At 39.4% G+C, this 18,076-nt stretch overlaps 1 protein-coding gene and 1 pseudogene across 5 annotated transcripts in view; one reads left to right on the top strand and one right to left on the bottom strand.

The window, feature by feature from the left end:
* Positions 1 to 18,045, bottom strand: part of Serac1 (serine active site containing 1) — a 52,575-nt gene extending 34,530 nt beyond the window's left edge. For 4 of the 5 annotated variants that reach the window (XM_020156864.2, XM_020156866.2, XM_074071547.1 and 1 more), the window contains exons 1-3: positions 17,919 to 18,045; positions 3,968 to 4,059; positions 717 to 753 (exon numbers count right to left, since the gene is read on the bottom strand). In XM_020156864.2, coding sequence (XP_020012453.1) covers positions 717 to 753; positions 3,968 to 4,058 — 128 coding nt within the window. In that variant the 5' untranslated portion in view covers position 4,059; positions 17,919 to 18,045. The remainder of the gene's footprint in view (positions 1 to 716; positions 754 to 3,967; positions 4,060 to 17,918) is intronic. The other variant, XM_074071565.1, reaches the window with a different exon arrangement.
* LOC109681905 (cx9C motif-containing protein 4 pseudogene) lies at positions 9,209 to 9,433 on the top strand (annotated as a pseudogene).
* Positions 18,046 to 18,076: the final 31 nt, after the last annotated feature.

The raw sequence follows: 18,076 nt of genomic DNA, 5'->3' as shown, positions 1-18,076 counted from the left end.
CATTACAATGTCATGAAGGAATGTAGGGATTTAGATAAAATGCCAAATATATCTTCTTTATCATTAGCCAATTTTGTATTTGTGCTAGTGAAACAAAGTATTAGCAAATAAAATAGTATTACATATGCATTTAACATATTTATCCCTTACCCTAAAAGGAAAAGCGAATGAAAAATAAGTTATTAGAAAGAGAGAGGGTCACTGCAGTCACTGAGCAAGTGTCTTTGATGGCAGCCGCAATCTGTTGGTTTTCTCAGCCTCAATTTCTTTTAAGAGAGCTTCATAATGTTTAAGAGCTTTTCAAAAACAATTTTGACCACGTTGATTTTGAGTCTTTTCCCCCACTTCAAGATCTAACACACAATGTGATTTTAAGTGTGTGAAGGCTGACCAAATGCCCACTATATGTGTGTCTCTTCACAGCACCAGATAGGGCCAGGTGTGTGGAATCCCCGGTGCACACTCAAACCCAAGAGAAGAAAGCAGAGTAAAATGGATTCAGATAACATAAAGTAGTAGAACCAGTGATTAAATTATTGTGATCATGCTACGTGTAAGTTCCCTTCCATTGAGACTTAGACTAGTAATATAATGGAGCCAATTAGTATTTTGCAGGAGGGCTGGCGGTGTGACTCAAGCAGTACAGTGCCTGCTCTGCAAGCATGAGGCCCTAAGTTCAAACCCCAGAACCACAAAATTTTACAGGAGACACTTACCCTAAAATAAGAGATCCAGTAAATTTTATTATATTTCCTTCAAAAAGAAAAGGAAAAAATGTGATGAATGTCATTTCTAACAGTGTGGCAGGAAATAGGCAACAGTGTAAATCTATTTCATATATAATTGGACAAGTATTGAAATTTTTCTATTAACATAATCAGTTACTATCAATACATGGTTTCTTAGCCCCAAAATATAAACCAACCAACCAGTAAGCACTAAGTGTAAAAATATAATTTATATTTATAGCTTTTCACACTCATTCTCCTCTTTCTTGACCTCCTATTCTACCATCCCCCACCAAATCACTAGGGACCCTAGTCCCTGTTCCACTACTGAGAGTACCAGGCCCATAGCCATCCATGGAAAGCAGCCTCCAGGAAGCTCGCTTCCCTCTGACTCCTCTTAGTGAACAATTAAATAAAGGAATGGGGAGAGTTATCCCAATCATAATAGGACTATACTGAGGGATCATATTTATTGAATGGGGACACAAAATGATATTTTCTAAAGTAAGCATGTTATAATTGCTGGTTAAGTCCCATATTTATATTATAAATATAAATTTATACTTTTTTTTGGAACTTGGAAAATAATTTGTAACATTAAAAAATTTTGGGCTGGTGGAGTGGTTCAAGTGGTAGCATGCCTGCCCAGGAAGCGTGAGGTCCTGAGTTCAAACCCCAGTGCTGAAAAAATCCTACTGGTAGACTGTTAGTTACCTATTCAATACACAACACCTATTCAAAAATACTCAAATTCCTAGGTTACTTGGTAGCTATGCTGGCTGTGCTACACAATCAGGTATCAGTGTAAATCTATGCGAAGGATCAATCCCTCCCCAAATAAAAAGACAGAGCCTCATAAGATGGGGCTTCTGCCTTCTTGATGCCTAGGGATTCAGCAACCATCTTGTGACCATGAGGAAAAGATAATGGCAAGAATACAGGAAGATTGGTAAGACACAATTCCTGCACTAAATTTTCTGAATCTTGAATTCTTGTTATGTACGAAAAATGAAAACCTTGCTAACTTAAGCCACTGTAATCGAGTTTCTGTTGCATTTCCTGAACACAAATTTAACTAGTGTATTACCCATGATGGTCAGATATGGAGGCCAGCCCACAAAAATCTACATGACTTACAATTTATGGGATGTATAAAGGTAGCCTTTGTTCAGATTGTCCGTTTAGGCTGCCAAGAAGACATCTGTCCTCTCTACTGAGGGGTAAGGAACTCTCCTTCACTGACTTCTTATGCATCAGGCAATGGACATTCCTCATGAACTCTAGGATCCTCATGGTGGTTCCAGAGTAGGGAAGAAGACAGTTTTAGGAGGTTTGTGGAGATGAGACCAAAAGTTGCTTCTAGACTATGCAACTCCTCTAGGACAGTTCTCATTCCCAGATGGCCTCCCTGACTTCCTGCCCATCATCATGAACCACTGTTGCCAATTGTTGCTTCTTACTACAATCTCTCTCTCTCTCTCTCTCTCTCTCTCTCTTTTTCCTTCCCTCCCTCCCTCCATATAGATAGGTATTTTTCAGTGCTGGGAATAGAACCCAGGGTCTGCGCATGTTAGGAAAGTGCTTATAATGAGCATTTGGTGATACTAGGATTTAAACTCAGGGCCTTGTGCTTGCTGGGCAGGCACTCTTATCACTTAAGCCATGTCCCCATCCCTTTTTGCTTTGGTTATTTTTGAGATAGGGTCTGTGTTTATGTCTAGGCCAATCTGGACTCCATCCTCCTATTTATGCTTCCTACGTAAGTGGGATATTAGGCACACCCAGCTTTACTAGCTGAGATGGGATCTCAGAAACTTCTTCCCCTGGGCTGGCCTTGAATTGCAATCCTTCTGATCTCTGTCCCCAAGTAGGTAGGATTACAGGTGTGGGCCGTCTCTGTTAGAGAATGTCTCCTTTTTACTGGGCACATGGAACAGAATACAGCCTCACAGACTTTTCTCCTACCCTCAATAAATTAATTATTTTTAAGTTTGATGTACTAGAAGAGAAGAAAACCACCCTTTTCTGTCCCCTCTTCTCTTTTATATTGAAAATAACCAGAATTTTCTAGACAAAAGATCTAAAATCTGACCTATCTTAAAAATCAAAAAGTGAAGAACTTGAATGAATTGTGGCTATTTATATCATGCTTTCAGAATTTGCGTAATTATTTTTTATTATATACGTAAGGAACAGTTTTCTAAATATTTTAACTTAAATTTTAAAAAATCAGGAAGAAGGTTCACAGGACAGGGACTTTGTTTTATTCAACATTGTAGCCATGGGGCTGGGAACATTGTAGCCATGGGCCTGGCACATGGCAGGTGGCCAGTAAATGTTTATTGTCAAATGAATGAAAGACGTGCTAGACTAATTTAGCTAGACTGGGGTTTGAACTCAGGGCTTTGCACCTGCAAAGCAGGCACTCTACTGCTTGAGTCACACTTCCACTTCATTTTGCTCTAGCTATTTTGAAGATGGGGTCTCCTGAACCACTTGCCTCAACTGGCTTTGGACCACAATCCTCTCAATATGAGCCTCCCATGTAGCTAGGATTACAGGCATGAGCCACTGGCACCCAGTTCCACTTCTCTTATTTTACTAATAAAAAAAATTAGTGCTCATTGTAGGCAAGTTATTTCATTCTTCCACTCAACAAATACTATTTAAACATCTTCTGTATGTCACAGATAATAATAAATAAGACACTGCCCTCACAGAGTTTACAGTCAATGGAAGAAATCAGATAATTAACCATGTTCTATACAAACTCTACCAATAACAAGTGACAGATCTAAACTGGCTTAGGATGCCAGGGAAGCTTTTTGGAAGAGCTCATGGATACTGTGAGGGTAGAACCAGAGCAAATCACAAGCTCAACAGGACAAGGACAATGGTCTCCTTGCTCACCACTGTATTCCCAGAACTTAGTACAGGGGTCCGGTGGCACCTTGTTTTGCAAGAGCTTAAACATTATCTGCTGAATGAGAATGCAGTGATATTTAAGTTTAGAAGAATAACTATGAATTTGACAGGAAAAATAGGAGAAGAAAAAGAATTCCCAAGAAAAAAGATCATGTATGGCTTTAGGCTTACAAATTTAGGGTGAACTATTAGTACTAAAAGACATAAATCAGAGACTTATCATGGGTTATTAGTTTTTGTGGTCCACCCTACAAATGTAACCACAATTCTTCACTGTTTCTATAAGAAAACTTTTTTGTTCAAACTGTACTTACGGATATCTCTCCAGTATGTGTGACTTTTTGGCGGAGAAGTAGAGGTTCCTATTCTTTTGCAATAGATGACACAGTAAGCACCGAGGGACATTCTGTGTAGGTACAATTGTAACAAATTTAACTTAGCATCTAATTAAAAACTGTTCTTTCAACTATAAGAACATGTTATCATCACAGTAGATTGCCCATGAAAGATTTTAACACTAAGAAAATGCTTTTTGATTAAAAAAAAAAAATTCTCCCTTAAAAACTTAACAGATATGAGCATAAATTTTGCAGGTATTTCGATTATTCTTTTTCAAGTCCTGCCTAGTTGTGAATAATGATTAACAGGAAACCAGGAAAATACAGATTATTGATCAGAATATCAATATAGGTATTTAGATTTTTAAAATGCTTAAAAAATACATATGCACTTATGATACAAGCACAGTGGCTCACACCTGTACTCCTAGCTATACAGAAGGCAGAGATGAAAAGGATCACATTTGAGGCCAGCCCAGGCAAAAAGTTCAGGAGACCCCATTTCAACCAATGGCTGGATGTGGTGATGTAAAGCTGTCAGTTCAGATATAGTGGGAAACACAAATAAGAGAAACACAGCCCAAGATAGCCTGGAGATAAAGTAAGACCTTATCTCAAAAGGGTGAGTGGAGCAATTCAAGTTGTAGAGCTTCTGTCTAGCAGGAGTAAGGCCCTAAGTTCAAACCCCAGTGCTGCCAAAAAATACATATGCATATATAATCATATTTATTCCTGATTACTGAGGGCCCTCCAGAAATGAAAAGAATTTTTGAATGGAGGATACATTTAGAAAACATACAAGTGTTTAACTTTTCTCCAGTTCCTTCAAGAGAGTACCTGACATTTGTTTAAAATCTTTGAAATTTAAATGCTGGCATCCTATCAAGAAACTGTTGATAACTTATCAAATAACTTATCCACTAAGAAAAGGTACTCTAATTGTGATGCAATTGTTTCTATAACAACTCAGTATTCTAGAATCATCTGAGATCTTTGAAGACCAAGGCTTTGTTCTTTTTCACTTTGCTAGTGAAGGAAGATGCCTTGAAGGACTCATGTGAAAAATGGTCCTTTGGCTCAACATACTGAAAACATGTAGTAGCTTGACAGGGGTTGGGGTGAAATTTCTTGGTGTGAGTAAGTAAGAAGAGCTGTTAGAGATAATTCAAAACCAACAGCTTTGAAACTGTTTCTTGTGATTCCATCCCATCAGCTGGTGACGAAGCTATCCCATTCAGGTAATTTGTGAAGGCCACAGAACTAATGTCATGTTTCTAAACTCTTACTTACGGGGTTTGCTGCCACTTAACTATGAGACTCCAATAATGGCAAAATGATCAAAAGAAGAAGGTGTTCACAAAACCAAAGCAAAGTTTGTGCACAGCTTTGTATATCAGTTGCTCCATGAAAACTGCACTAAAAATACAAAGCAAACATATGCACTGCTTCCTTCAACCCTGATACCACCAGGAGAGCAGTCAACAGGAAAACATAAATATATCCTTTAGGATTACTTCTCTCCTCTAGCTTCTACTGACACCCTGTCTTCTAGCCTTGTTTTCATATCTGTGATTACCCTTTCCCATTATTTGCTCAACATTTATTATTGAGTACCTATCACCTGTCAGGGACAGGAATCTGAGAAATGAATACTTCAGCAGAGCTCCTACCCTCACTGGACTTTGGACTGCCTCTGCAGGTAGTCTCCACTCAGCACTTAATATATTAGTATTCCAGTGGTTCCAGGGGTTCCACCTATGGTCCTGTTTATTCTCATGCTACACTAGCTAAATGATTTCAATCTTTACCACAAAGCTTTACCTGTAAGCTTATGATTCTCAGATCTCCATGATTAACCCAGATATCTCTGCTAAGTATCAGACTCATATATTTAATGAACATCTCTACTTTTTTTAAGTACCACAGACATCTAAAACCAAGAATGTCCAAAATCAAGTCATCATACTCTTAAAGTCAACTGTCCCAATACCATTTATTACTAGACCAAATTTGCACTTTAAGAATAACTCCTCCATCCACCAAGGTCTACTTTATGATAGGATCTATTTCTGGACAATTCTGTCCAATGCTATATCAATGATGCCATGTCTCTGCGTCATTATGAAATGTCTTTCATAATTACTATAGTTTTTAACAAGCTTTGACAGCAAACTACCACCAACATTCCTTCAGGATTGTTTTACCCTACTGGGATTTTGATGAGAACTGAATTTGCAGATAAACTTGGGGAGAATTGATATTATATGGAGCCTCTCCATTCATGAAAGTGCTTCAAGTCTTTCGGATCTTTGTTCATTTTCTTCATGAAGATCACTTTTGGGTTTTTGGTTTTGTTTTTTTTTTTTTGCTGTTGTTTCTTCATAGAAACTGTAAAATGCATACAAATGTAGAGAGAAATAAAACGAACCCCTCCAGTCAGCTTTGATAATTGTCACCATGTGGCCAGTCACGTTTAATCTATACCTGCTCTATCCAACAGAACCTCTGCATGATAGGCATTTTCTGTATCTGCCCTAATATAACAGATACTAGCCACATGCTACTACTGAGGACCTGAAATGTGGCTGATGTGAAAACAGGGCTAGTATGACTAAGGAACTGAAATGATCTGATTTAAATCATTTAAATTGAAATAGACACATATGGCAACTGGCTATCAACAGTGCAGTCTTTACCCAATTCCAATACACTTTCTACCACATTTAATTATTTTGAGGCAAAACTAAAATGTTGTGTCATTTAACTGCAATTACTTTAGCATATACTTTTCCTGAAAAAAGAGAACCATCATACCCCTGAAACAGAATTCCTTAGTATCATCTCACCAGTGTTCCAACTACTTCGTGAACTTTCATTTTGTTTTGTTTTGCAATATTGGTCTGTTAGAATTAGAATCCAAGCAAGGTTCACACATTCCATCTGGTCCATCATGTACCTCTTTTGTAGAGTAAATTGCTTCTATAATTATTGGTTTATTAACATTTTCTTTCTTGTTGAGTAAGTCTTGGTAATATCTATTTTTCAAGAAATGTGCAATTAACTTCAAAGTCATTTTATAAGGTTTTTTTCTTGCTATTCCTGAGATTTTTTTTTTATCCTCAAAATTATCTACTTTCTTTTGTTGCTAATATTTTCTCTGGCTTTTTTTTTTTCCTTTGTGGGTACTGAGGTTTGAACTCAGGGCCTCACCCTTGCCAGGCAGGTGCTCTACCACTTGAGCCACTCTATCAGCTCTGTTTTGTGTTGGCTATTTTTGAAATAGGGTCTCTCAAACTATTTGCCCACGCCTGGCTTTGAACCATGATCCTCCTGATCTCTGCTTCCTGAGTAGCTAGGGTTACATGTATGAACGACAGGTACCTGGCTCTTTGGCTTATTTTTTGAGATGGGATCTTGCCATGTAGTCCAGGCTAACCTCAAATTTGCAACCCTCCTGACTGCCTCCAGAGTGCTAGGATTACAGACATGCACCACCACACCTGCCTTTTTAAATTCCAAGCAGTCTTCTAGATGTTTATTAATATAAAAACTGTTTATTAGTTTTTCCCAAGAATCAGTCATTTGTTTTATCATCTCTATTTTATTTCTGCTCTTCTTTACTTTCTTTTTAATTTACCCTAACTTCTTCAATAATGCTAATATATTATAACACTTCTTTTGCTTTTACAAATGCACTTCAGACTATAAATTTCCCTCTCTAAATTTCTACCATGACTTTTTGTGAACTGTTCAGAAATGTGGTTTTTAGTTTCCAAACTTGAAATTTCTAACATTTCTAAGAATGGGCAAATAGTTCTCAAGACCCCATCTCCAAAATAACTAAATAACTAGTTAATAATAATATTATTAATATTTATAACTAGTCATAATAATATATAACTATATAAATAACTAAATAACTAGTTGATATTAACTATTATTAATAACTTAATAATAAGCACATGGACTGGAGGTGTAGTTCAAGGGGTAGAGTACCTGCTTTGTGAGTGTGAAGCCCTGAGTTCAAATGCCAGTCCCTCCAAAATAATAACAAAATAGTTGCTTTGGCTACTGGGCTTAGGATTATTATATGATGTTGCAACAAGCCAACGTGTGATTTCTAAGTTTTCCTTTACACTTTAAATGGTTTTGTTTTAAAGTCTCTCGGGAACCACCATTTCTAGTAAACAGGGCTGCCTGGGCTTCATGGCGCTTTGTACCTTTAAGAGCTCATCTTCACTGGGAGTATTTCTTATGGGAATGCTATGTGCTCTGGTCTGTAGTACAGTTTCAAGTTTCTCTTTGCCAACGTATCACTGGTATTATAAACTGATAGATTCAGTTTTGGTTCCCAGCATTATGAGGACACTGTGAATTCAACCCCACAACAAACTGGATTTAGAGTTCCAATTTCCACTCCTTCACACTCCTGGTAAAAGTAAGTTTTCACAGCTTCCTCAGTCTAATGGGAGGAAAAGACTGTCACCTACACACTAGGCTGACTTCTGCTCTACAACCACTGTAAGCCTCACCAAGTGATTGCTATCTCCCCAGATTCTGATAACAATGTAGTAAGCTTCAACCTCTCCCTCAGTGCCTTGACTTTCTTGTTTTCTCTTCCTTCACAATTCCAAATTCTTCTGCTATATTTTACCTAGGATGTTCATGTGCGTGGAGGGAACAGAGGACGTTGCTCTCAGTCAATCCAGCTTTTTAAATCTAAGCACACTATTCCCCCCACTTTAAATCACTAAAACTGTTTCTCTGAAAAATCAGTGGTGGTTAGTTGTCTTCAAGAACAGTGCAGGCATTCCCAGGTTTGGGCACATGTGGTCTGTCACATACCTCCTGAGTGCTAGGTCCACACTGGGGCCCTAAAAGCCAAAAAGCCAAGGGGACAGTGGTGAGGAAACACTCCCCAACACTCACCTTTGTGCCAGGGAGACATTCTTTTGAAACCCATTCCTAAAATAATTAAAGTTTTATTTTGTTTTATTTCCAAGTCACAGCCCCTGAACTTTGTACGACTCTCCCTGGACCCTTGGCTGCTGGCCTCTGCTGACTTCAGCTCTAGAGACATTGGCCCAGACGTCCCTCAGCTCACCCTGGGCTCACATCACCACTGCCATCACACAGGGTGGCCTAAAAGTTGTAGCCTACCTATACTCCAGGTGGAGTAATTAAGCCAAGAAACATTATAGTCTTTTTTTTTTAAATATGTCGCAAAAAGATCCATGCAAGAAACAAGCCTGCAAGAGACAGAAGTGTTTACAAGCCAACAACTACAAGGAATCCAAGTGTCAGGCTGTCATCCAAGAACTGCGCAAGTGCTGTGCTCGGTACCCCAAAGGAAGATCTCTCATCTGCTCAGGATTTGAGAAAGAGGAGGAAGAAAACCTGACACTGAAGTCTGGTTTAAAGCCTAGTTCTGAGGGAAGTTAAATGCTGTTCCAGGTTTCCACCAAGCCTGCCTCATTTATACTGTGGAAGGTCAGAAGGCCAGGAAGCAGCACAAAGCAAATGAAAAGGTCAGCTATGAGAGTGTTGCATGTAACACCTGTGTAGAACACAAATACAAATGCACTGAAGGACAAACACACAGAATGTAATAGAACTGAGCTGCTAAAATACACCTGTCTTAAGTGGGGGAAAAAAAGAACACTGCAGATTACCTCTCAGCTTCAGGAGGAAAAAGCAGTGTAACAATTTTGTTCATACGCTTTTCATTTTTAGATCCAGTAATAGTCACCCTTTTGAATGTACAGCTACAAGAGTCTGGACAAGCACAGTCAATTCGAAGTATAAAAATTCTATCAAACCAAACATTCTATGCCTCTCTGAAGTCAAACCTCTTCCCACCCAGCTTTGGAAACTGCTACTGTCCCTATAGTCTTACCTTTGTAAAAATTTCATGTAAATGGAATCATACAGCGTGCACCCTAACTCAGAAAAACGCACTTGACAATCACCAATGTTGGTGGTGTTTTTGTTGTTGTTTTGGGTGTTACTGGGGTTTGAAATCAGGGCCTCACACTTGCTAAGCAGGCGATCTACCACTTGAGCCATTCCACTAGTCCTGAGAATCACCCATGTTGTATGTATCAAAGTGAGTTCTTTGAAACATACACAAACTAGACACACTAGTTTGTATATTCCCCAACTGAGTGGCATTTGGATTGTTTTCAGTTTTTAGTAATTAGAAGAAAGCAACTATAAATATTTGTATCCTGGTGTTTATATGACTATCAGTATTCATTTCATACTGCTGGATTTGACTTGCCAGTATTTTGTTAATGACTTGTGCATTAATGTTCATGAAAGAGGTTAATCTCTAGTTTCGTATGATATCTGTCTTGTCTTCATATCAGAGTAATACAGGTCTTATAAATTGGTAAATGTTTTATCTTCTTCTATATGCTAGAAGAGTTTATAAAGAACCTTTATAAACCTTTTCCTTAAAAGGTTTTTTCTTGGGGACAGGGGAGGGAGGCAAGAAATACAACCCAGGGCCTCAGACATGAAAGCACACACTTCCACTGAGCTACTTCCTTAGCGCCTCTTCCTAAAAAGACTTTAAGTAATATTTCCATATTGTTTTAGGGCCTAAAGTGATGTCCTCTCTTTCATACCTGATTTTAGCAATTTGTGTCTTCTTTATTTTTCTTGCCCAGCCTAGTTAGAGATTTTACTGATATTTTCAAAGAACTAGCTTTTAGTTTCATTGAAGCACTCTGCTTTCTATTATCAATTTCATTGATTTGTATTATTATTCTCTGGCTTCTGTCTACACTGATTTCACATAGTTCTTTTCCTAGTTTCTTAAAATTGAAGCTTATGTCACTGATAACAAGAGTTCTTCATTTCTAATGTAAATATTAATGCAAAAAATGTTCCTCTAAGTACTGCTCTCTCTACAGCCCTCAAATCTTGATCTGCAGGGTGGTTTTTTCTTTCATTCAATTAAAAATACTCTATTTAGTTGAAACTTGACTCATGAGAAGTATGCTAATTAATTCCCAAGTATTTGTGATTTTTCCCAGTTATCTTTGATATTTTAATTCCACTGTGACTGAAGAACAGACTTTAAGTTCAAACTCTTAAATTTTGTTAAGGTTTGTTTTATGGCACAAATTGTGACATGTTAATGAATGTTTCATATGTTGAAAAGAACACATATTCTGCTGCTGTTAGGGAGAGTATTCTACAAATGTCTATTAGGTCAAGTAGGCTGATAGTATTTTTCAGGTCTTCTTTTCCTTACTGGCTTTCGGTTAACTCATTCTGCTGAGTGAGTTTGAAACTAAGGGCCTTTCAAGTAAGATAAAAGAGTGGATGCTTACTCTGAGTTACACGATGCTGTTTGAAAATTAACCTTAAGAAATGTACTAACACATAGGGCTGGGCATGTGGCTCAAGTGGTAGAGTGCCTGCCTAGCAAGCACAAAGCCCTGAGTTCAGAGCCCAGTACTGCCAAAAGAAAAAATGGGAATAACACAATGAAAATTTTCATTGTTTTTAGAAAAATTAACAAGATGGAAAATAAGACTGGAGAAGAGCCAAACTAGAGAAGAAATAATATGGAGGCTTTTAACAATAATCAAGGAGAAAAATGTACTTAAAAGTTAGGCAAGTGCTCTGAGAATTATCAAGAAGAAACCAATTAGCCTGACATAGTGGTGCACATCTGTAATCCCAGGTACTTGGAAGGTACAGGCAGTAATATCTTGATTTTGAGGTCAGCCTGGCAAAATCAGTGAGACCTTTTTTCAAAAAAAACAAAATACAAACAAAACGACTAGGGGCATGACTCAAGTGGTAACGCACTTGTTTGGTATGCATGAAGCCCTGGGTTCAATCCCAACTACAGAGAGAGACAGACAGACAGACAGACAGGCACACCAGACTTATGAAATACTAAGACAATAGAATCACCAAATCTGATAACCAGTTGAACAAGAGCTCAAGGAGAATGGGTTAAGTGGAAAGAGGCAAATATGGTTCTTAGTTTCTGACTTGAATTACTAAGTATATAGGGATAAAATTTACCATGACAGGGAAATACTGGAAAAGAAATGGATTTGAGCAAGGATGAATTTCCAACTTTCACATGTTGAGATTAAGGTTTTTGTGGAATATTCATTCATGTAAGATAGCCAATAAGCAATGTGGGCTCGGCAGAAAGGTCTTATCTTAGATTATAGGCATAAATGGAAGTCATCAACATATATTACTAACCGAAGTCATGGGTTTGGATGAAGTTATCAAAGAACAGGATATAAAAGTATTACTCAAGGCCTGCCTAGCAAGCATGAGGCCCTGACTTCAAACTCCAGTACCACCAAAAAACAAAACATACCACACACACACACTACTCAAAATGTCACCCAAGGACTATCTGCAGAGGTACTTAATAAAATGCAGGTTCCTAGACACTACCTTACATATAATTTCTCTACTCCAAGTCTCACAAGACAGAAACCAAGGTGTTGGCAGGGCTGCTTTTCCTTACTGAAAGCTCTGAAGGAGAATCCTCTTCCAGGCTCATTCAGGTTGTCCACAGAGTTCAGTCTTCAGCTTATGAACAGAATCCAGTTCCATTCAGCTATAGAATTGAGGTCCTTATTTCCTTGCTGCTGCTAACTGGGCCACCCTTAGCTCCTACAGGCCTCCCTCTGGTCTTTGCAAGTAGCCCTCTATATCTCAGAACCAACAAGAGCTTGTCCTTCTCCAGTTGTCCCATCTCTGTCTCTTCTGCTTTCCTATTCCATTTCAAGGACCTATGTGACTGAACCAGACTCTCCCAGATCACCAAAAATAATCTCATTTAAGTTCTGAAAGCTTCATTCCAACTGCAAAGTCCCTTGTGCCATATAGTAAAACACAATCCACAGGTTCCAAGGATTAGAGCATGAACATCTTTGGGGGATCACCAATATTCTGGTACATCTTTTTGTGGATATATGCTTCCGTATCTCTTGAGTAAGTGCCCAGGAGAGAAACTGCTGGGTCACAGGAAAGATACGTGCTTAACTTTGTCACTGCTAAATATTTTCCCAACACAACTGTACTTTACACTGCACCCGACAAAGATGGAGTCTGAGGATTCCAGTTGCTCCACATTCTTGGCAGTATTTTATTTTTTATCTTTTGGTGGTGCTGGGGATTGAACTCAGGGCCTTACACATGCTAGGCGAGCACTCTACCACGTGAAGCCTCCAGTTCTTTTTGCTTTAGTTTGTTTTTATAGGTCTTGCACTTTTGCCTGGGCTGACCACAAACAGTAACCCTCTCACTTCTGCCTCCTGAGTAGCTGGGACCACAAGTGGGTGTTACACAATGGGCTTGTTTTTTGAGATAGGGTCTCACTAACATTTTGTCTGGGCAGGCCTGGATCCATATGGACCCTATCTCTGCTTCTCTTACCAATATCTGATGCTATCAGCCTGTTTTGATTTTAGTCTTTTTAGTGGGTTCACTGTAGTATCTCGTTGTGCTTTTAATTTGAAACTTCCAGAAACTAACCATGTTGAGCACTTTTTCAAATGCATGTTAACCATTTAACATATTCTTTTGTGAAGTGTCTTCAAGTCTTTTCCTCATTTTTAAATTGGTTTGTGTTTTCTTTAATGCATTTCAGTTCTTTATACATTTTGTAAACAAATCCTTTATCAGATATATGTACACATATACTGCAGTTATCTTCTCAAAGTCTATGACTTATCTATTCATTTCCTTAAAGGTACCTTTTGATGAACAGGAGTTTAATTTTGAAAATCCAGTTTTATCAATTTTCTTTCTTTTTTGGTTACTGCATTCTACAGCCTATCTGACAAACTGCTGCCTCTTTCATGTCATATTCTGCTATGATTTTATCTAAAAGACATCTTTGTTTTAGCTTTTACAGTTTAGGTCTATGATCTACCTCAACTTAACTCTTGTATCAAGTAAGATAAAAGTTGAGGCAGAATTTTTTTTCTACATGGATATCCAATAGTTCCAGCAAAATTTGTTGAAACAATTTTCCCTTTCTCATTGAAGGGACTTTGACCTTGTCCAAAAATCAACTGACTAGAACTTATTTCTGGACTCCATTCCATTCCACTGATCTGTCTATCCTTATATAAATATACATTGTCTTGATTACTGTAGTTTTCTGATAAGTCTTGAAGCTAGGTAGTGTACATTTTTTTCAGCTTTTTTGGGTTGTTTTTGAGACAGGGTCTCACAGCCCAGCCTGGTGTCAAACTCCTGATCCTTGTGCCTCAGCCGCAGTGATGCCAGGATTACAGGTGTACACCAGCACACCCGGCTTCTTCTTTTTCAGAATGAACTATTTTAGTTCCTTGGTACTTCCACATAATTTTATATACATACACACATACATACACACACACATTTAGGTGGGACTTGGGTTTGATCTCAGAGCTTCATACTTGCAAAGCAGGTATTCTACCTCTTGAGACACACCTCCAGTCCCACCCTCTCATTCTTCTTAATATAGCCTAAATTGTAGCTAGGCAGACAGATAATTGAACAAAGATTACATTACCTTTCTTTCTTTCTAGTTAAGTGTGGTCAGTGACTAAGAGTCAACTAATAGAATATAATAAGTGGCTGTGACATGTGCCACCTTCTGATAAGTGTCCTTAAAGAGTATGTGCCTTTCTTCATTCTTCCCTCCTCTCTCTTTCTAGAATAAGCAAGTGACAGTGGTATTAAATGGTCTGTCTTGCTAAGGATGGCACAGCAGCAAGACAGAATAATTCAAGTTTCTGATGGCTGCTTTACTATGTATGGATGGCCTACCTATGTAATCAGGCCATTACTATGTTGTATTTTCTGTGTAATAGAACTAAAACTAATCCTAACCCATCCCAGCAGTAAATATCTACATGCCAGTGATTCCAAATCTTTCTAGACTCAACTATTCAACTGCTGCATCCCCAACAAATACTTCCACTTAGCTGTCCAATAGATCTTTCAAACTTAACTGTCCAAAACAGAATTAGAACTCTTTTTTTCAGCAGTACTGGAGTTTCAACTCAGGGCCTCACACTTGCTAGGCAAGCACTCTACTACCTGAGCTTCACCAGCAGCCCCAGAATTTTTTTTTCCCCAAAACTATTCCTCCACTCATCTCCTCCATCACCATCAACCAAACTGTACTGGTTTTTGTTGTAAATAAGCTACCTTGTAGCTAAAGCGAAACACCTAGATGTTGCCACTGATTCCTTATTTTTTCTCCACTCTATGGCCAAGCCGTGCACAATTCCTCTCTGTCATCAAAACATATCCCAAGGGCTGGTGGCATGGCTCAAGCAGTAGAGTGCCTAGGAAGAGGCCCTGAATTCAAACCCCAGTGCTGCTAGAAAAACAAAACAAAAACATATTCCAGAGCAGTCTACTTTTTGTCATCGTCATTGCTACTAATCTTGTCTAGTTCAAATCACCATCAACTCTTGTTTGGAGTGACACAGCAGCATTCTTAACAGTGCTTTTTATAACAAAAAAATCCTTCTTAAGGGCTGGAGGCATGGCTCAGGTGCTTGTTAGGAGGCCTGCCTACCAAGTGCAAAGCCTTGCCAAACCCTGGTACTGTCACCAAAAAAAAAAAAGAAGAAAGCAAGCAAGCAATCCTTTTCAAGAAGCTGTAAAAGTTCTGGAGATGGATGGTAGTAATGCTTGCACAGTAATATGAAATCCACTGAAATGTGGACTGACATTCACTAAAGGTAAAGCAAGAAATCTTTCCTAGAGACAATAGTCTCATATTTTTTCTAAATATCTTGCAGATGCATCTTTCAGTCACGTTTAGGTCTTTAATCCACCTGGAAATTACCAATGTGAATAAACAGCCTTTGCTTTTATCTTTGCTTTGTGACACCACTTAGTGTACTAAGTATCACATAGGTACCTGGTGTGTTTCAAGGCACTTACTACGCTCCATGAATCTCCTTTTATTGTTTTTACATTTACTTACATGTGTATACAATGTATGAGCCCCCCCCAACCCCCCCCTTGCCATGGATCTACTTTTTTATCCCAAATCAATACCATACTGTCTTAACTATTACAGCTTTCATAGTAAGGTTGGATACCTGATAGGGAGGGATCATATTTAATTTTCTTCTTCAAAAATGATTTAGCTACTCTTGGTTTTTTGCCTTTCTATATAAATCTTAGGTTTAATACCTCGAGTTTCAGGAAAGACCATAGTGATTTTAACTGGCACTGCACTGAATTTATACCATTAGAGAACTGTCATCTTTTTTGATACTGAGTCTTTCCATCCATAAATATTGTATAACTCTTCATTTATTAGGTCTTCTTTTACATGTTTCAATAGAGCATAATAATTTTCTTCCTAAAGAATTACACAGGGGCCAGGCACTGGTGGCTCATACTTGTAATCCTTGGGAGGCAGAGATCAAGAGGATCAAGAGGTTCGAAGTCAGTCTGGGCAAATAACTCAAGAGACCCTATCTTGAAAATAACCAACACAAAAAAGGACTGGCAGAGTAGCTCAAGTAGTAGAGTGCCTGCCTAGCAAGTATCAGGCCCTGAGTTCAAACCCACAAAAAAAGACCCTATCTGAAAAACAAACTAAAAGCAAAAGGGTTGGAGGCAGGGCTCAAGTGGCAGAGTGCTTACCTAGCAAGTGCAAGTCCCTGAGTTCAATCCCCAGCACTGCCAAGTGGTAGAGTGCCTGCTTAGCAAGCATGAAGCCCTGAATTTAACCACCAGGAACTCAAAAAAATAAATTTAAAAAAGTTTAGCTGAAGGTGTGTCTCAAAATTTTCAGCATGGGGGAGAGGAGAGAAGAATTACACACCTTTAGTTCTGGGTGCCATTGTGAATAGTATCTCATTAAAACTCCTGGTTTATACAAATTTAATTTGGAAGTCTTCCTGAACTGAAGACCATTTCTGATTCCTCTTGACCAAAGTAATTCTTCCAGTCACTATCACATTACATCTGGTACCTTCTTGTTCACTGACTTAGTGTCTCTCTGTTCCCACAAAGTTAGTTACTTGTTCACCACTGTACCCCAAGGGTCTAGTATCCGGTACATGTCAGAGGTGCACAGAAACGTTTGTTGAACAAGTAGGCGGAGGTTTTATATCTGGATAATTTGGAGAAAAGCAGGTTTTGAAGTGAGGGTGAGAGGTGAAAATGAGCTCAGTTTGACAAGCGGAGTTTAGATTACTCAACAGGTCATTAATGTGCAAACCTCAGTCGGCACCTGGAGCTGGAGTGGCAGTCCAAAGTGAAGATACTCATGAGATGGATGACTGACTGTCAAGGATCAAAATGGAGTGAAGAAGGAAAGAAGCGAAGATACTTGGGGACAAATATGAACGAGAACGGAAAGATACGGTAAGATTTGAGAGGCAGAAACGGGAAAATAAATGGAAGGCTATGTTCGTAAGAGATCACACGCGCGCACACAGAGCAAAAAGCAGCCTGGGCTTGATGTGGAAGCACAACCTAACCTAAGGAACAGAAAGCAACAACCTCCTACCAAACTGGTAAAAATAATGAACTCTGTTAGACCACAGGTTAGAATTCGGGAACCTTCTAGAGGCTTTCATTCGAAAATGCCCTTTTGGGGGTTTAGAGACCATCCGTATGCGATCTATTCAATGTCCCGGGTCAGAGAAAGGGCAAAGAAGCTGCGGCCTGGCGGACTCAGGTGTGACTAAGGTGTCTGCCTCCTTGTTATTCCTACGGAGGCCGGCACGATGCATCGGTAGGTGCTTTTTCTCTGGGCCTCGGGCTGCGGAAGACCGGACAGAGGCCCTCACGCCCGCGGCGGGTCCTGGGGTCCGTGGGCCGCGCGACTCACGGCGGCGCTTCATCCCTCTGGGGGTCGCCGTCCTCCCCCACACCCCGCCGCGACAAACCCCTAGCCCCCTCCCCTTCCTACCTGCCCGTGGGCGGATTCAGCCTGCCCCCAACAGCGCCCGAGGGATCCCGCCGACCTGCGAGTAAACCTTCCTCCGCCGCTAGCAGCAGGCGTCCTCAACCAGCTGCCGAGGCACGTGACCCCGCCCCTGCCCCGCCAGCCCCGCCCCGTCAGCTCCG

Source organism: Castor canadensis, chromosome 1 (genome assembly GCF_047511655.1).
Source record: "Castor canadensis chromosome 1, mCasCan1.hap1v2, whole genome shotgun sequence".
Taxonomy (NCBI): domain Eukaryota; kingdom Metazoa; phylum Chordata; class Mammalia; order Rodentia; family Castoridae; genus Castor; species Castor canadensis.
The sequence above is the reverse complement of the archived record's forward strand: the minus strand, read 5'-3'. Positions and strand labels throughout refer to the sequence as shown.